This window comes from Nyctereutes procyonoides, unplaced genomic scaffold (genome assembly GCF_905146905.1).
Source record: "Nyctereutes procyonoides isolate TBG_1078 unplaced genomic scaffold, NYPRO_anot_genome, whole genome shotgun sequence".
NCBI lineage: Eukaryota > Metazoa > Chordata > Mammalia > Carnivora > Canidae > Nyctereutes > Nyctereutes procyonoides.
The window spans coordinates 12,081,947-12,102,509 of NW_026575160.1; the positions used below are offsets into that span (position 1 = coordinate 12,081,947).

The 20,563-nt window shown below is 40.7% G+C and overlaps 1 protein-coding gene across 7 annotated transcripts in view; it reads right to left on the minus strand.

Moving 5' to 3' along the window:
* Positions 1 to 1,028: 1,028 nt before the first annotated feature.
* The window catches only part of OSBPL3 (oxysterol binding protein like 3), a 178,977-nt gene continuing 159,442 nt past the window's right edge, over positions 1,029 to 20,563 (minus strand). For all 7 annotated transcript variants that reach the window (XM_055314546.1, XM_055314544.1, XM_055314545.1 and 4 more), the window contains 6 exons: positions 18,685 to 18,763; positions 17,358 to 17,502; positions 14,320 to 14,464; positions 10,211 to 10,337; positions 8,902 to 9,024; positions 1,029 to 5,178 (listed from right to left, as the gene is read on the minus strand). In XM_055314546.1, the coding sequence (XP_055170521.1) occupies positions 5,082 to 5,178; positions 8,902 to 9,024; positions 10,211 to 10,337; positions 14,320 to 14,464; positions 17,358 to 17,502; positions 18,685 to 18,763 (716 nt within the window). In that variant the 3' untranslated portion in view covers positions 1,029 to 5,081. The remainder of the gene's footprint in view (positions 5,179 to 8,901; positions 9,025 to 10,210; positions 10,338 to 14,319; positions 14,465 to 17,357; positions 17,503 to 18,684; positions 18,764 to 20,563) is intronic.

Consider the following 20,563-nt stretch of genomic DNA (forward strand, 5'->3'; position numbering starts at 1 on the left):
GTAGAGGAAGACAGTGAGGTCCTGATTTGCAGATAACTGACGGCCATGAATCATGTCAGTGCTAGTATTCTGTAGGCATGACTAAGGAAATAGTATGACCAAGTTTGTAAACCAAGGCCTGGAACCCATACCTCCAAACTTTATTGCCTCCTGAAAGTTGACACCATAGGATGTTTTAAGACCTATTTCAGCATTGGCCAACATGTTGAAATATTGAGGTTGCTTGTTAAGATTTCCTTTAGTAAAAAAAAAAAAAAAAAAGATTTCCTTTAGTGTTCATCACCCATTATTCTGTATAATGTTGGAAAATGGTCCTTCTCTGATGGCAGATTTGATTCCGATCAATAGGCAATATCAACAACACAAATTTGAAAATTAGCAAGAATTTCATTATGTTTCTATGCAGATTTCAGTGATTATCCTCACAATGTCTTTTATAGCTTATTTTTCTTTTCTTTTAAGCCAGGATCCAATCAAGTTTCATAAATTGTTTTTGGTTGTCTAAGTGTTTTTAGGGATACAGAGATGTAAGTTGATGCACATAATTCTACGATCCAGTGTCTTATGTAACACGATAAATATGTCAATGAATCAGACGGGTCTTTGATGAAAGCTAAGGATGTTCCTGGCATTGCAGAGGACACAACTTGCATAGGGGAGGAGGAGATGAGTCAGTCATTCATAAGGGCCATTACATCGGTATGAGCAGTTAGCATTTCCTTTCTCATGTTAGGGCACACAGAACATCATATTTCCATTGTATGCTGGGGTAAGGCATCTGGTACGCCGTGGGAGGCATCTGGGACTCCAGCTGCCTCAGGTCCCTCCTCCAAAGGGCTGGGGGATCTACATTTGTAGTATGGCAACTTTAAACTCTTAGTTTATATCCCAGGGTGTTCTTATTTCAAACCTCTATCACTTTAGATAACCAGGCGTGTTTCTTCAAAAGAGCCCAGCTTAGACTCTTGCTTTGTCCCCTTCAGCAGCCACTAAGACCCGTTAACCAGCAAAAACAAAGACAAGGGTGACCCTTTTTCCAAGTTGTTTATTCACTGTCAATTAGCTACATGAGGAGGATAAACAAATTAGTAGGAGCTTTTGGGGGAGAATGGGGTATGGGTGGAGGGGTGGGATTTAAACAGAAAATAATCTTATACACAGCCAGAGAGAAGATTTACAGATATCCTGTTAAAAAAAAAAAAGTATCCTCTGAAGGTAATGGAGGAAGATAAAATCATGAATAAAATAAATTAGCAACTTCTTATCATTGTGTAACTCAAAACAAAAGTCTCAGAAAATGGTTTCCATTTTCTGTCATGATTTACAGATACTTCTGTGATAAATATTTCCAACACAGAAAAATAACGACTAACACCAAGTAACAGATTCTTACAATGCAGAAGGAAGCTGAGTGCATGAAAATAGCTATCATCTGGTAGCAAAAATAGATTTATGCCAATGTTAATATCAAAATTAAAGACATTCAAATAAATAATGCCAACGCACTGAAACTATTATTCCCAAACTTCATAAGAATAACTTTATTGCTCCTACCCATAACTAAGAGGTCTGAGGAAATTCCATGATAGCTTGAGGGCATAATATAACTCGTTGAATATGTAGGAGGCCTGCCACAAGGTTCAAGAGCCAAATAAAAACTTGGTTATTTTTCTTTTCAGATTGACACAGTTAATAGCAGAATAAGACCATTCATCATATATCTGGAAAATACAAGAGGAGAAAGAGTCCTCGAAGCCCAAGCAAGTGATTTACTGGAAGTAAATTAAAAGTAGAATATGAGAAAAGCAGCAGCTCAAATGAAGTAAACATTAAGAACTTTTTTTAACTTGTATGTTTTTTCTCTTCCAGAGACTCCCACAGGAAGCACACAAAGATCCTGGGCTGTCCGGGCACTCTAGGGACTTGATAGAGACCTGGACTCTTGTCCTAAAGTGAACTCTGTCTGCTTAGTTGGTATCAGAACCAGGGACACCTGGGTGGCTCAGCGGTTGAGCATCTGTCTTTGGCCCAGGGCGAGATCGGAGACCAGGGATCGAGGCCCACGTCGGGCTCCCTGCATAGGGCCTGCTTCTCCCTCTGTCTGTGTTTCTGCCTCTCTCTCTCTCTCTCTCTCACGAATAAATAAATAAAATCTTAAAAAAAAAGAAAGAAAGAAAGAAAGAAAGAAAGAAAGAAAGAAAGAAAGAAAGAAAGAAAGAAAAAGAAACAGCCTGCCTTCTGGGAGGTGAACCGCATGGAGAGCTGCACTGTGATTTTGATTATGACATTTGACTCAGGGTGATCTCAGCCTCTGCTCTGGGGCCTGCAGAGGGAAGTGACCTGCTGCCTGGCTCCATGGGACACTGCTGGCTTCTTCCTGAATGCATCTCCTGCAGCTTGGGGTGATCGATAGTGGCCACGGGCACATCTGAAGTACAACATGGTTGACTGCACAGAGTCCCAATTCCAAGTATATATATGCATATATATAATTCACCATAAATTCGGGATAGAATAATCAGGAATAAAATGGAGGTTAAAACATGTATCTCAGCGCGGTGAATGCAATTATTTCCCTGGGATTTTCAAAATCCAGAAAGTTAAATTCTATTTCCCTTCATCCCAAAGAATGCTACCATGTTTCTGTTTTCTTTGTCCCCAAAATATAAAATGCCCTTGAACTACAAATTAGATGAGAGGGTGCTTTTGAGAATAGGGACTGAAAGGAAAAAGAAGCATTTCCCCCTCCAGGTAGTTTTGAGACTCTAACAGGATGCATCCCTAAGCTGTTTACATTTCAGAAAAGCCCTTCATAGGGCTGGCACTCACTAGTAGCTTTTTAAGTCTGCATACAGTCCCATATCATATTCTAATGTATCCCCACTTCCACCTCAAATAAGATGACTACAAAGGTGGTATTTGGTCCATTTGTTCTTGTGATTCCAAAATAAAACATAAGGTCAACTGAGATAACAGCAGTGGGACAATTTTTTAAATTTTCCAAATACTGTATAACAAAGCTACATCCATTCAGGCTGCACGTCTTGCTTGTGTTGTGGGTTTTTTTGGTTTGTTTCTTTGTTTTTTGTCTTTTTTTTTTTTCAGCCAGCCTCTGGAGGAGGCCCATTTAATAGTCAATATCGCTAAGAGTCTACATTTTCCTTCACAATGTGAAAACTAGATTTGTTTTCCCCTTGAGCATCCTTAAATCTACAGCCTGCTTTTCCTGTCTGTGGAGAATTTGGATACGTGCTTGAAAAGAAAAGAACAAACAAAAAAAAAAAACAAAAAAAAAGAAAAGAAAGAAAGAAAAGAAAAGAAAAGAACAAAGCACATACCAAAGGATTGGACTGTGTCATTTAAACTGCTTAGAAATGGAAATGATATTCACATTGTACTCATCTTGACTTCTTGATATGGAAGGAATGGATGTAATATTTAAGGAGCCATTTATTGTCTTAAAAATGCTACTCATTTGCAGATTCCAAAAGGCTACTAACTCCATTTTGAAAATGCAATGCTGTCCGACTACTTGGTTATTTGGTGTGACACTGAAAAAAATCATGTGTTCTCTTTTCCCTTTACTTATTCTACTTTTCATTCATAGAATTCTATATGTTCTGGAATTATTTAAGTATCTGTAAGTGTTTTCTGGAGAAATCTTTTTACTACACCATTATACTTGATATTCCATAGGATTGTTATGGACATGAGAGCAAAAGGCTTAAAAATCAGGCTTTGGTTTTAATGTAACCTGGGCAGAGGATGGCATTGCTTTGATAACACACTTCGACTGCTGCATAAATTGTGTTTTTGTACTTTAAAGTAACATATTTAAAAAGACAAAGTTTCCCCTTTTAGTAGTTATAATCTGTATTACTCAAGACTGCTGCAAAACTCACAAAAGAGTGAAATGAGTAAGAAGAAAGTATAGGGAAGAGATAAGACAAAGCGTTATCAGAACACAACACAAAGGAAGGACATGAATTCTCTACATTTGTCTATAAGGCAGATGGTCAAACTTTTTATACAAGATCTAAATTACGGTGTTATTAAGAGGTAGAAAATACCAAAACAGTATTTAAGAAAAACTTGTTATTTAAAATAATCAGTTATTTTGCTAAACCTTTAGAAAGTCAAACTGCAGTGTGGAATGTACTGTATGTTTTATGCTAAACTGGAACATTCCACACTCAACAGAGCTAGAGTAAAGGGTGGGGAACCTAGTGCGGGGTGGGGTGGGGGTGGGGGTGGGGGTGGGAGTGGGGGAGTGGGAAGCAAAAAAGTTCACTTGTCAAGAATTCAGTTCTCATGAAGGAGAATCTCCTACTGGATCTCTGGGATGCCACTCTAGCATTTAATTAATGGGAATTTGTCAGATTAATGACAATTTCTCTGAGTAACAGGGTACAATTTTGCACATAAGGCAATAAAACTCTAGGGAGGGATGAGCTCAAGTGCTTCCTCCTCTTCAGGAAGGTGCCACATCTATCTGATATAAAAACATACATTCCACTAATCTTATGCCATCCTCCCAACCACCAAAATGCAAATGCAAACATTCTTCAGACTCCAGCACCAGCAGAATTGTTCTGTATGAGCAATTCAAGAGCTGTCGGAGGCAAAAAGATATCTGAGCTACCAAATTAAACTTGGGTAGCTTACGCATGAGTGAGTAACCCTGCGTATTCTTATTTCTTAATGCACCTGGGAGAGATAAATTTTTTTCTCCAACACAATTTTATAAGGCATAAATTTAATTTGAATTTTCCTAACCTTTGGAAAATTAGTGTTAAAGCTGCTTTTTTTTAACCCACACATTAACATTCAATCTTTCATTTTTATTAAATAGTTTATATATAAAATGAAATATCAAGGTGTTCTACATTCATATAAACAATCATGATAGCATTTGAAATTGTAAAGAAACCTACTGAAGAAAATACATAAATACTTACAATGCTAAGCTAAGCACAGGTGATCATTCTAGATAATTTCTCCTAAATACACAGACACAGGTTTGTGGCTTTGGAAAGCAAACACAGGAGAAGTCTAAGGGTGCATCATTCTTCTTTCCTTCTTCACCACAAGATAGGATGGTCCAGTTTGGAAAAACCAAGATCTTTTCTAAGTTCTAAATAGGTACCATTGCTCACCCAGGAGTCATCACTGGATTTCCTGTGAAAGAGAAAATAATTTCTTGAAGGCTATTGAGAATATTGTCATATTGTCTCTCTCTTTATCTCCTTTCTTTTTCCCCAACCCTGGGCCTGGCTGTCTTTCTCATAGGCTTACGATAGCCCTAACAGTCTCCTAAGGGAACTGTGAGGGAACAGGAAGCCTGGAAACCAGGCTTTGTTACTCCTAGCTTTGCCTTCTCAAACTCAGAGGCTGTGAAAAATGGTGCTTCCGAGAGAAGCATGGATAAGGGAAGAGTCTGTCATACACAAAACACGGCTGGAAAGATGGCCACCACCTTGGGTGTGACTATGTAAAAGCTGCAAATCAACCAGGTGGTTGATACCAAGTTACAAGTTCACGTTTAAAACAAAAGGAATTGGAAGACATAGGAGGCAGGAGAGAATAGCCTTGGTTTACTTTCTTTGAGTAGATAATATAATAAATAGATAAAAATTCAAAAGCTACAAAAGAGTGGATAGCTAAAAGTTTTCTTTCTATTCTTATCTCCCAGACTCCCAGTCCTTTTTCTTCAGAGGCAATGATCTTATAAGCTTCACTCTTTCAGAGAAATTTCATGCACGTGTGAACATGCGTACATATACATACACGGTCTCTCCTATTTTTTACACAATGACAGCACCGTATGGTGTCCTACCCTTTGAATTATTGGCATAACAATATCTACTGGAGATCATTTTCCATTGTCACAATAGAGTCAACAAACTATAGCCCAAGGGCCACATCCAGCCTTCTGCCTATATTTGTAATATTGTTTTTTTTTAATTAAAGTATAATTAACATACAGTGTTATATTGGTTTTAGGCGTACAACATATTGATTCAACAATTCTATAAATGTCATTCTATCAGTGGTTACCATACATTATTATAATATTAATGACTATATTACCTATGCTGTGTTTTTCATCTCTGTGGCTTATTTATAGCTAGATCTCCTTTAATCTTACTACCTTTTTATTGGAATATGACCACGCCCCTTCATTTAGCTATTGTGTTTGGCTGCTTTTATGCTGCCCAGTGGGCCTGGGTAATTACTACTAAGACCTCACGGCCCACAAAGCTAACAATATTTACCATTTGTCTTTTATAGGAAGAGTTTGGTGACTCTGGCAATAGGGAATCCTAATTTCTTTTTAAAGAATTGCATGATATTCCACTGGAGAAATGGACCACAATTCAACAGGTACCTCACCAGTGAGGCTTAAGGAGGTTATTTTTAATCTCTAGCTATCACAAACATATGTTACTAATGTGATAGACATTTAACAGTATGTAATTTTATATGAGTGAGAACAGTTACATTAAAAATTAAAAAAAAAATTCTTGTTAAGTAGGGACGCCTGGGTGGCTCAGCGGTTGAGCACCTGCCTTTGGCCCAGGGCCTGATCCCAGGGTCCCAGGATTGAGTCTCACATAGGGCTCCCTGCGGGGAGCCTGCTTCTCCATCTGCCTAGGTCTCTGCCTCTCTCTCTCTCTGTCTCTCATGAATAAATAAATAAAATCTTTAAAAAAAATCCTGTAAGTAGAACTGCTATGTCAAAGAATATGTGCATTTGTAATTTTGTCTCATATTTCATGTTTTAGAAGCAAAAGTGGAGAGTGCCTGCTTTCCTATGCTCTCAGGAACGCAGATTTTTGTCATGCTTGTTTCCCTCTTCTAATAAAGAGATGTGTCTAAAATGAACCAGTCTGCATTTCAGATACTTTACTATGACACAAGGAGCCTCACTCTGTCCCAATTCTAGTTTCTACTTGAAATTCCTGCTGATGCTTTCTTTGTTCCTACAGGCCTCTCTGTCACCTCTTTGCCAGGACCACTACTCCTGAGGATTCTTTGCCTTTTCTCCAGCTCTTTATTTGCTGAATCCAATACTCTGATAATTTCACAGACAATCACGAGGAAAAGGAGCCGTGGGCACCTGACCGCAGCTGTGTTCAGTCCTTTTCCATTCCATTCTAGGTGGTTGCAACAACAGCCTAAATAAGGTTTTATATTTTGCATTTAAATATTAATTCATTTCCCATAGAGTTCCACAGACTTTGTGAAGTTATTTTTGATGCTTTCACATTAGGTTGAATTGATGAATCTCCCTACCTAGTTCTTGAGACAGCTTGGTTACCCGCAAGTTTTAATGATCCTAAAAAATACTGCAATGAACATCTTTATAAATGTAGACTTCCTTGTTCAAAAATGACACTAGATGAATTATGAAAGAAAAAAAGAACTGTCCTACTCAAGGGTATGTGTGTATATCTACCAATTGATCAGTAAATCAACGGATCAATCTGTTAATCCATCCATTTATCTCTCGCCTTTTTTTTTTAAAGATTTTATTTTTTATTTATTTATTTATTTATTTATTTATTTATTTAGATTTTATTTATTTATTTGGGAAAGAGAGCAGAGAGCACAAGGGAGGAGTGGGAGTGCAGAGGGAGGGGGAAAAGCAGGTTCTCTGCTGAGCGGGCAGCCCGATGCAGGGCTTGATCCCAGGACCGCAGGATCATGATCTGAGCCAGAGGCAGACGCTTAACCAACACCCCTAATCTCTTGCCGTTAAAAAAAAAAAAAAAAGTTTAAAGTGTCTTGTTTTTAAAGTATTTAAACAGAGTCATGAATATTTTGGGATGAAACTCTGGCCAGTTGAATAATCTTTATTTGCTTGTAACCTAAGTTTGTGGAAATGATCAGAAGGGATCTGAAAAAATTCACATTGGTTCCAGGGGAAAAAAAGTATTATATTTTAGAGATAAAACATTACTTGTTGCTATTTTGCCATTTTGGAACACACACCTTATTGCTGCTGCTGCTGCTGCTGCTGCTGCTAGATTAGTAGCTAATTCCTGTTGTCCACTAAAACACAGTGACAACAACAAAAAACCCCTTGAAACAACAAAACCCAGGCTGCCCTGAAAGTATGCCTGGGGTGGAATGGGTAGGACAAGAATCCGCTGCTCTTCTATATGGGCCTGGTTTAATGTTGATTTTATTTATTTATTTATTTTAATGAACAAACAAAAAAAGCCTCTAAAACCATACAGAGCCCTGGCTTACAGGCAGGAGGGCCAAGCCCTGGTCCAGGACATTTGACTGGGGCCTTCCATAGATCACCTATGTTCCCCGGGCCTCTGTTTCTTCTCAGTTAATATAAAAGAAGGGGTGAAGGGCTGATGATCTCTGATGCTCCTTCTAAATGGTTAAGTCGATTTTTAACAACACCTTTAATGGCAAGTTATTTTAAAATTAATAAGAGGGGCACCTGGGTGGCTCAATCAGTTAAGCATCTGCTCAGGTCATGATCTCAGGGTCCTGGGATCCAGCCCCACGTCCAGCTCCCTGCTCAGCAGGGAGTATGCTTCTCACTCTCACTCTCCCTCTGCCTGCTGCTCCCTCTGCTTGTGCCCTCTCTCTCTCCCTGTCAAATAAATAAATAAATAAATCTTCAAAAAAAATTTTTTTAAACTAAAATTAATGGTAAATGTTCCAAGTCCAAACTGCAGTGCTTTGGAATGAATCAAGCATTAGATCACTTGCAAGTTCCATGTTCCAGAGGAGAGGTTTTGGCACTCTGAAGCAGGAGAGACCCCCAGAACGCTCGCATATGGGGAGGAGACGCCCCCTCCTTTTCCGTCCCTGTGAACCAAAGCCTCAGGAGTCATCAGTCCCTGCCAACCCAGGACCCACGTGACGTGCATGCACCTGAAAAACCGTGGCTGGTGCTCCACGCTGTTTTCTTCCAAGACCCGCCGCCTCTCTCGTTGCAGCTGCTCAATCCTCTGCTTTTGTATTTCAGCTTCTTCTATATTCCCTTCTTCGAGGAACCTGGGGCATTAAAGGGGAAAATAATACAACACAAATTCCAAGAAAATATTGTAATCACGACTACTAGAACTATGTGTCTAGGATTGGAGATTCAGTCCACTTCCCTAATCATCAGGCCCCTCTCCAACCCTAAAGATAGTATTTTGCGGTACTTAGCGACATAGTATTTGTTGAACTGGTGGTACATAATGGTTCAAAAAATTCTATCTATAAAAAGGAATTGTCCTTTTGTCCCTGTCTCTCATCCCACCATGCCTTTTTCCAGGAGCTGCAGAGCACATCAAACTGTTGAGTCTGATGGGTTAAGAATTAATACGTCAACATGCTTTTAAAAATACGCATTTCTTTCAGTGAGACTGAGCATCTTTTCATATGTTGAAGGGACAGCTGCATTTCCTATTTCATGAGCAGTTCATTTTCCTATGTCCATTTTTTTTTTAATGAGTTGATCTTAATTTTTGGAACCAATTCATGAAATGAGTCGCAAATATAGATTTCTCAGTTTGTCAGTTATGTCGTTGATTCTGGGTATGTATATATACATGTGCATATATGTATATACACATCTTTAAAAATATGAAAAATATATAATATACAAAAAATATAAAAATGCATAAGTATGAGTGTATATGTAGTATATATGTTACTCTGTCATGAAGAGGGATTTTTTTTTTCTTGAATAAAGTCAAATACATATTTTTTTTTCCTTTCTGGGTTTTGAGTCTCTTTCCTTCTGGGCAGAGATAATTATTTCCATTTTTCAGAATAAGAAACTGAGACTAAGAAAGATTACATAGCTTATTGTCAGCAAATGTAGGATCAGAAGTTAGATTTTTATACACTAAAATAACTTAAAATCTGAGGTTATAAGGGAGCTGGGTGTCCTTCACTCTTTCAGATACACGGAAGTTCTATATTATTGTATGCAATAAAACTCTTAAAAGTAAACACTTTTTTGGGATATTTCAGTAGAATCAAGGCTCTACTGATGAATAAAGGTCAGGCCACATGTAGAATTAAGCTGGGTTCCACTATTTCCATGACAGGATTGCTTAGAGTCCCCCTAGATCTCTACTGCTGATGACGCCATCTCTCGGGTGCCTCTGGTGGTCTGGGAGTTGTTAATAAGATTTTTCATAAAGAGTTTTACATCTCTGGAGATAAAGATCTTTTAAAAAGTACTTACCTTTGGTCTGGTCTAAACCGAGTGTCAGTAGGTGGTAATAAAGGCTTTGAAAATGGATCCATTTCATTTAATTCTAGTGCAAATTGTGTGAAGCCATAATATTGCTCATAGCCTTTTGGCATGGGGTCTAAAAGAAAAAGAAAGCATTCATCTCTAACTTGCCTTTCATTTACATTACATTTTAATTCCTTCACCTTTTTCATCTCAGACCAGCTATAATTTTTCTCTCTCAGTTTTAAATTCCTCCATTTCTATTAAAGTATTCTGGCTATCAAACTGGTGGTGACCATTCTTCTATAAATCTTTTTCTCCAGAAGTTTTCTTCTACCTACAAGGATAAGACCTCTTTTGTGTGGTCATATAGGGAATTTATGTAATGCCATGAAGTTTTTACACTGTGTAAGCTATAAAAAAAGTTTGTTACAAAAATAAACATGTTAAAAAGAACTCTGGGTCCATTTTTTTCCTGACTAACAAGACTCTCACTCTGGAGAATTGATTTTTCATTTAAAAGATGTCAAATCCTCCTGGAACTCTGTCTAGTTCCTAGAATAGTGCTGAACCCATAGCAAGTGGTCAATCCTATTCTTTACTTCCATTCCTGCCCCCCCTTTTGTTTTACCAACTCTTGTCCCTGCAAATCTTATATATTTAAATTTAAATCTAGTTCTGCAGAAGCCAGGAATAAACAGGGATTAAACCAGCAGAGAAATGCTGCCTGATGTAAAGGGTACAGAGAAAATGGAACCGAACGAAGTAAGGCTGTTGGGCTACTGCCATATACAGGATGGGACCCTGGAGCTGTCCAGCTGCAAACACGGATTATCATTCAAGAAAAGGCAAGAATGAATGGGAAGGTGATTCAGAGATCATTAGTGCTGCCCTTCCCACCACAGGCCCAGACTACACAGGCCCAGGGGGGAAGGCTGCTTCCACCTTTCAAAGGGTGGAGCCACTGGTAGAGTTTCAACCTGCCATGCTGCCACCACCCAGAGCCTTAGGGACTTTGGGAGCAGAGCCAAAGGATCTGGAGGGCGGGGCACTGAGCCAAAAAATATCATCTGCTGTCTTAGGATCTAATGGCATTTGCTTTACTGGGTTTTGGACTTACCTGGTACCCATCATCCCTGTCTTATGCCTCCTTTTTTGGAATGAAAATGTCTATCCTATGCATGTCCTGCCATCGTATTTAGAAGCACATTTTGGCTTTATGGGTTCACAGCTAGAGAAGATGAATTATACCTCAAGTCTCACCCATACCTCATTTAGATGATATTTAGCAGAGACTTTGGATTTTAGACTTTAGAGCTGATGCTGGAATTAGTTAAGAATTTGGGGACTGTTAGGATGGAATAAATATTTTACAGGTAAGGAGGGTGTGGCTTTGGGGGGCCAGGGGCAGTGTTACAGACTGAACGTTTGTATCCTTCCAACATTCATACATTGAAGCCCGACCCCTTCACGTGGCTGTATTTGGAGAGGGAGCCAAAGAAAGTCATTAAGGTTAAATAAAGTAGAAAGGGTGCGGCCCTGATCTGGAAGCTGTCTGCGAGCCAAGAGGAGGTTCTCCCCAGAGCCCAAATTTGCCAGCACCTTGATCTTTGATTTTCCAGCCCCTAGAGCTATAAGAAAACACATTTCTGTTCTTTAAGCCATCCAGTCTGGGACGCCTGAGTAGGCCAGTGGTTGAGAGTCTGCCTTCTGCTGAAGGCGTGATCCTGGAATCTCTGGATCATATCCCACGTCAGGCTCCCTGTATTGAGCCCGCTTCTCCCTCTGCCTGTGTCTCTGCCTCTCTCTGTGTCTCTCATGAATAAATAAAATCTTAAAAAATAAAATAAAATAAGTCATCCGGTCTGTGGTATTTATTATAGCAACCCAAGTGGACTAATCCAAGTGTATTGCCTTAACTTGAATCCCAGCTAAAAATCAACCTTTTTTTACACTTTTTTTTAATATTGGGTAAATCAAATGTAGACAAATAAAATCCACTTCTAGCCTTAGCAGGCAGGCATTGCTTTCACATACAAATACACTTTCCACGAACTGTTCTGTAGACCCAGTTTTCCAAGCTTAGGGAGTCCTTTCTGTCTAATTTAAAATCTAATCTGCTGTGTATCCTAGTCATGAAAATAGCAGCAAAGCTTCCTATCGTGCATTCAAAAATCCAGCCCAGTCTCCCAACTACCAGAGTAAAGACAGTGCTTCTTCTTGAAGATAGGCCAGTGACTCTTATGGCCAAGGCAGAAACACAAAGTCAGTGAGCAACAACAAGAAGCGTAACAGCTCACACCGTGTGCTTTGTCACTGTGCTACTTTAAATCCGAGACAATGGCTGTTCTCATCTCTGATACACACTTTAAGCAAAGGATAGTGAGTGTCTCTCTGAACTTCAAAAGCTAGGAAGGTGGCCACTGGTGCCAATTCATTCTGGCTTCAAGGCTACCTCTGTGACAGTGGATGATACGTGGCTGCTACCTAGCAAAAGAGACACTGTTGTTTGCTTACCCTACAGTTATTTCCTTTTCTTACTTGCTAATGGGAAACTGATCTGTTCAAGTGGCATTGTGTCCTCCCTAGGGAGTGAATCTTCTTCTTCTTCTTTTTTTTTTTTAAGATTCTATTCATTTATTCATGAGAGACACAGAGAGGCAGAGACACAGGCAGAGGGAGAAGCAGGCTCCGTGCAGGGAGCCCGATGTGGGACTCGATCCCAGGACTCCAGGATCATGCCCTGGGTTGAAGGTGGTGCTAAACTGCTGAGCCATCCGGGCCAGCCCCTAGGGGGTGAATCTAAGCCCACCTGAATCTCTCCAGCCATCCAGTTGCCCATGACTGATTCAAGCATGGGCTTGGACCCACTTGAAGCTGACAAAACTTAATGACACATTTGCTGGAGAATCCTAATAAATATTTCATTCCTGAAAAAAGAGAGGCACAAGAGAGGACAGTGCTTTTGTCCTCGCTTCTCCCCTGCCTAGTGAGCTGTCACATGAGGATATGATAGTGAATCATGATAAATGTTTTACACCCATGAACAGAGACATCACTGCCATATTGGGAGTGGAAGAATGTGGCCTATGCTCTTGACACAGGTAACTTGCCTGTGTAGCAGCAACAACTTGCCTATGTAAGGCCATCCAACTCCTTCCTGGTTAAGTAATAGCACACATCCTAATGGTTTAAGTCACTATTAGAATGGTTTGTTGTTGTTGTTTTATTTTGATCAGCCTAAAGCGTGCTAATGGTGGTATCTCAGAACAATAATTTATAATATGGCCGAGACTTGGCAATATACTTATCAGATTAGAAGATGGAAAAAAGTCTTAAAATGTTTGGGGGGACGTGTTATGAAGGTTTGGCTTCCCTGGCCCTTCTCCCCACAGCTGCTTCAAGGGCTCAGTATTTTTCCTAGAATTACAGGAGAGATCAGAGTGGCTGATGGTATTGGGTGAATCTGGGAGACCCCCTCACTTTGGAGAAGCCCCAAATCACTCTTCTTGTCTAGTAACATTTTTCTCTTTATTTATTCCTACTCTAGAATGACCTCTTGTACTTCACCGACACTCCTTCTCCATACCCAGGGTAGGCACAGGAGTGACATGCGGAGCCTGGAAGATTTCCTCGGAGACAGTGACCATGGATTGGCAATGGCTTTGTCCTGGGATTAAGAACCTAGGAGACCAATTGAGGTGTGGATAAGCAGGAAGATGAGTCAGACAGGATTAGTGAATGAAAGAAGGGCTGGTCTCTTGAACAGAGTTCAAAGGTGGGAAATGTCAGAAAGGGAGACAGAACATGAAGACCCCTAACTCTGGAAGTAAACTGGGGGTGGTGGAAGGGGAGGAGGGCGGGGGGTGGAGGTGAATGGGTGACGGCACCGAGGGGGTCACTTGACGGGATGAGCACTGGGTGTTATTCTGTATGTTGACAAATTGAACACCAATAAAAAATAAATTTATTATTTAAAAAAACAAAAACAAAAACAAAAAAACAAAGCAGGTAGAGGCTGGAGACACAGGACTGTGGACACAGATGCCAACCCCTCTGCAGTTCTTTTGGCCATGTCCCCCACCCCTTGCCCAAGACTGATTAACCCAAATACTAACTCGCTCTCCAGACACAAGCGGATGAGGAGGAGCCACCGCAGTAAATGCTTTCATGCCACTTCCCGAATAGCCGATGCACCGCTTTTCCATTCTTGTCAAACACTGTACCTTCAATCTCACGAGCATTAGTGCTCCAGTATTTTGCCTATGATTCAAATGAGAGTTATCTGTTTAGTCCTTTGGAGTCAACTTATTACAGATACAAGAGAAAAAAACAAAGTAAAGAGAAAAAAACCCCATAGGAATGACTCCACATTGCACTGAGTTTGCCAGTTCTGGGCTTTTTTTTTTTTTAGTCATACTTTTAATGACTTAATAAAAATTAACACTAACCCTTTATTTATAGTTTGCAATGCAACAGCGTTTGTGAAAAATACAGGTTCCCCCCTATTTTTGCTACCTACAGCATCAGAAGGAAAGGCTTAGGTTTCACACATTGGCCAAGTAATGTGGTTGGCTCCTAAGCCCCCTCCTCTGGCATAGCTGCTCCCTGGATGTCACTGTGGCTCTATTGCAATTGAAAAGTAACTCATATATATATTTTTTTCCCGGACAGTCTTTAGTAAACCACCAAAGGAGGCTCCTCTGTAAAGCACCCAATTTTCCATTTCTCTTATCATTTCTCCCCCAAACCAGATTTGTTCATCCAATCCCCTGGCACGTTATACAGCCCATATGTACCCGGAGGAGGGGTCCTGGTCTGAGAGCAGCTCAGCCCAGCGCAGCCCTGCGGGTTTCGTACAGTACCGCAAGGTGGCCAGCAGAGGGGGGTCTAACTCCCTAGAGCTGATTCTTCCCCAAGTCTCCCAATTACCTGGGCGCCCTAGAAAAATCTCTGCGAAAGAATGGAAGGCATTACTTCATAAATCACAACTCCTAGTGCTATTTTCAGCCCAAACAGAATCCATATTTGGAAACCAATAAAGCTGAGCGGCACTTTGGGGCCACATTCCGATGGTCTAGTTTCCTCATTCTTTGTCTCTGGGGAAGATGGGAAGGAGAGAGTGCAGCAGCATCACTGAGCTGAAGCCCAAACCTCAACCTGAAGTCTCTACTCACATAAAAGTGGAGGAAAAGGGAAACAAATGCTGTCTAGGTTCGTAAGTTTATTCCAAAGCAGGTGTCAGATTTTCTGTTACAGACATTTGCTGACCAATCCAATGCTGGCAATACCGTGGGATGCCCCAGAGGAAGGCAGTCATGCTCCACTGGGAATGGCTGTATCTGCTTTCAGATTCTCTCCCAACAGCAGAGGTACAGCCGATGTTCTAATTCCCTCCTCTCTCACAGCCACAGGAATCAATTCTCTTGCCCTAAGTGTGCAAGGACCAGGTGGGTGGTAGAAATGGGACTGAGCACCTGTCCTCGGGGAAGGTGCCGAGAAGTGGGTGCCCTCACGTGGACTGGGGGTGTAGATCCCCACTCCAGCTTGCCTTTTTCTTCTTTTTGCAGAGAGCCTGCATGAAGTTTTGAGGCAGGTTCATTTTTATTTCACCCTAAACACTATTAGCTTTTTACCTGTCTATATCCCAGTCTGAATTACAGGATATAAGAAAGATCCCAATCCACCTCTCTCCATAGTGTCCCCTAGTATCAATAGGTGGTACAGAGAAGCACTGCATGAAATTCCACAATTAGAGCCTAATCTCTCTGCTTATGATTTTGATCCTAATTAAATGCAAATATTCCTGTAAGACCATTTTAAGTACATGAAATTTTTAAGGGCAAGAGGAATCTAAGGGAATCGAAGCATTTGGAAAGGTAAGCAGACTATTCCATGCTTTTGCCTTTGGCCAATCTGTTCATTTATCCTATGAATGTTCATGAGCCTTTCTAGACATCAGCCTACAGCAGTGAGCAAGATTAGATCAGGCTTTTGCTTTTCCGGAGTCAGGGATGGTGAGGAGGTGCGGGGAACAGAAAATGAAAATACACAAGCAAACCAACAGCGAGCAAGCTAACTATGGGGAGGAATAAAAACTCTGAAGAAAATGGGATATGACAGGAAGTAACTAACAAGGCAGGGCTGATGGTGGAAGGATCTGGGGAGAGGGGCCCAAGCAGAAGGAGGTGGAGTGAGAAAAGCCAGTGTGGTCAGAGGATGGTGGGGAGGGAAGGGGAAACGGGGTGGTGGGAGCTGAGGTAGGAGAGGAGTGAGTGTATGTGTGTGTGTGTGTACATACCTGTGCATGTACAGGTAGGTGTGTATGCATGTGTGCACACACGGGTATGTACTTACAGCCATGCATAGGTGTGTTGCATGCACATATATGTGTTCACACACATACATACTTGCAGGTGTGCATGTGCGAACATAAGGGCTGGGTGGGCAGTGTATACTGCACAGGGCCTTGTGGGCCACTGTCAGGAGGCAGGCTTTTATACTGGGAAAGATGAAAGTTGTTGGAGGATTTTTGTGATATACAGCATAACTTTCTTTTTTTAAATTCTAGTAAAATAGACATAACAAAATTGACCATTTAACCATTTCTAAGCATATAATTCAGTGACATTAAGCACATTCATCATGTTGTATAATTTACATGATCATTATAAATTCCAGAACCTTTTCATCTTCCCAAACCCAAACTGTGCATCCATTACACACTAACTGCCATTACCCAGTCCTCCAGCCCCTGGCATCACCATTCCAATTTCTGTCTCTAGGAGTTCAACTAACTGCTCTAGGTACCTTATACAATATGCATCCTTTTGTGTCTAGCTTATTACACTCAGCACATTGTCCTGAAGTTTCATCCATACTGTGGCATGATGAGTTATGTTTTAAGAGGGTCCCTTTGGCTGCTGTACTGAAAGACAGATCATTAGGGAGTATGAGTGGAAGGAGGAAGGCCAGAGGGGCCATGGCCCTGATCCAGGTGAGAGAGGTTGGCAAGGGGACACCAGGGAGTCCCTGGCATTTCTGGCCTAATGGTGCAAAGGGGAAGGTGAAAAGTTCCCTGAGATATCCTGTGCCCTCAGGCCCCAGCTCTGCCAAGGCCTTTCCAGGGTCAAGCTCATGGGGCCACTTGGGTTACCTTTATAAAATTCACTTTGCAGTGGCAGGAGTCATCATTCAGGTTCTTGATGACAATCTCTCCATAGTGCTCAATCCATCTCTGCCCACTTAAGATGTTATGGATGCAAGAGGTCACTTTGTTCCACTCAAAATGATCTCCAAAACTAAAAAAGAGGAAACAGTGACGTTAACAATTCCCAGAAGAGACAGCAGTGAATGCAAACAAATATTGCTATTTAAAAAAATAAGTCACAGTGAATTACTCATTCCTCCATTTATGGAAGCAGCACTGACTGGGCGCCTAAGCCGTGCTGGGCTTTCAGAGCTTCCACTCTCCTAGGAGACATGCATGCCACAGAAGGCCACGGCAGCCAGAATCAGGCACTCTGGAAGCTGCCAGGGACCTTACCAGAAGCTGGTGAGCTCCTGGAAAAACCCACTCTCTCCTTGGAAAGAGGAGAAAACTGAGAGCCAGAGATGACTTGCCTAAGTCAGCAAACTGGAAAGAAAAGGGAAGAGGCAATGGGGAAGGTGTGAGGATCTTTTGCAATCTGCTCTCTCTCTACACACATACATACGTGCATACACACAGAGAAATGTGTATGTGTATATGCAGAGCCATACATCTACCTTATATATAAATCTTAAGATACACATATCTTAAATCTTCTTATAATGAGAAAGTATTCAGATGCTACTTACAGAGTCATACAACAGTTATGAGGATAATGGTAATGAGACCAAACACTTACATGGCATAGACCCTGTGCTAAGTACTTTTTTTCTATGCTTTACGTATATTATCTGTTTAATCTTCACAACAGCCCTGCGAAGTAGGTGGCTTGTTATTCCCATTTTATAGATGAGGGAACTAGTGATCAGAAGGGTTAAGTAACCTGCCCAAGGATCTGCAGTTAGTAAGCAGCAGTGAGCACATGAGTCCTGCTGGCCCTGTCCCAGGAGACACCCTTAGAGCCAATTTGCTTTCTAAATGAATATCAATAATCTCTGTTAGATCAAGATCATATTTTTCTTAAAAGGAATTTTGACAGTGAGATAGGACAACAAATGAAAGCAAAACTACCATTCTTAATTTTGTTAAAAGGGGAACTGAATTTTTAAAAAGCTTCTCTTCAGGGAACTTTGGATTCCAGGTAGCATTCCTATTTGAAGGAAAGAAAACGTGAGCTTGTCAAAATGAGCTAAATTTGAACTTACTGTCAAACCAATTAAAAGAAAACAAACAAACATGCACTCAATACCCTCGAGGATAAATGGGAATGCCATTCTTAAAGCTGTATCTTGGCCCTAAATTCTATACAGTTCTTAATCACAAAAGAACTTACGCTGGTAGAGTCACATGGGTCGTGCCAATGGGAACAATTTCCATGGATTTGCCCCAGAATTTGTTTTTCCATCTCACATCTGAAATGAAATACCAATTAGTACATATTTGGCAGGAGAGCTACATAGATCAAAGAATTCTTAGACTGGATAAATGATCAATCAGTATATAGAACCATCTTTTCATAATAAAATCCATTATCATATAGAATAACTTTTCATTCAGTATAAGTACCACTGAGTAGCTGGAACAGAATCAGGAAAACTAAAATTATAAGATAAAGTCCCTCCCTTTAAGAACTCACGGTACATAAGGCAGACAAAAGTGAAAACAAGTAATGATCAAACAGAGAGCCACAGGCTATAACTGAGTATGTTGTAAGATGAAATGGAGCCAGAGACAGGAATGATCAGCATGCTTGGGGAAAGCATCAGGAGAGGCCTGTCTGAAGGGGCCACTTAGCCTGGGCTTTGAAGAATAAGCAGGAGTTCACCAGGCAAAGAAAAAGCAATATAAAGCAGAAGACAGCTTGTCCTAAGGGAGAGATGTATGAGAGAACAGGGTGTGCTTCTGTCTCATGGGTCTTAGATTGTTTAGAAAGAAGAGCAGAGGAACAGATTGAGTACAAAAACAGTAGGCTCAGAAGCCAGGCTAAGAAATCTGGTTTACATGCACTAGTGGAAAATACAATGTTTATTTAGCCAGAAAACTCATGTGATTAGATACAGACTTTGCAAAGATAATTGGGAGTAATATGGAGAATGGACCAGGAGCACAAGAGATGAGGAACCAAATGAGGAGTTACAAGGCTGCTGTAATTGTTCAAGGGCTAAGTGAGGGTGAAGTGAACTGAGACAGTAGCAGATAGAAGGGAATGATCCCAGAACCATGAAAGACATAGAAATAGAACTAGTTCACAAATTAGATGCAGATTCTGAAAGACAGGGAGAATTTTTTTTTTTCAATTTTTTTTAATTTTTTATTTATTTATGATAGAGAGAGAGAGAGAGAGAGAGAGAGAGAGAGAGGCAGAGACACAGGCAGAGGGAGAAGCAGGCTCCATGCACCGGGAGCCTGATGTGGGATTCGATTCCGGGTCTCCAGGATCGCGCCCTGGGCCAAAGGCAGGCGCTAAACCGCTGCGCCACCCAGGGATCCCGACAGGGAGAATTTGTAGACGATTTCATATTTTCTCATTTGCATAAGTAATGATGGCACCAACAAGGAGATCAAAATAGAAAATGAATAGAAACAGAATTTTAGAAAGGATGGCAGAGACAGGTGATCCCTCTGACTGCCACATGACAATACACAGACCACAGGGGAGCAAAGGTAAAAGCAAGAATGCCAGTAGGGGGCCATGGCCATGACCCAGAAGAGTGATAGGGCTTGGACCAGGCAGCCCCTAGCCACATATGCATGATTCCACTTTTATAAAATATCCAGAATAGGCAAATCTATAGATAGAAAGTACATAAGAGGTGGCCTAAGGGTGGAAGAAGTTGATGGAAATTGGAAGTTGGGGTAAGGGGTGGGTATTGGCTAAAGGGATTCCTTATTGGAATGATGCAAAAAAAATTCTTAAGATTTTACTTATTTATTTATTTGTTTATTTAGAGAGCTCACATGGGGGGGGTGGAGCAGAGAGAGAGAGAGAATCTCAAGTATACCCTGCACTGAGTGCAGAGCCTGATGTAGGGCTTAATCCCATGACCCTATATTGTGGGGTTTATAACATACATAAATAAAGTGTTATGTCCACAGTAGCACAAAGGTTAGGAGAAGGGAAGTGGAATTATACTTTTGCAAGTTTCTTATACTATTTGTGGGGTGGCATAATATTAATTGAAGACAGACTATGACATATTAAAGATACATAA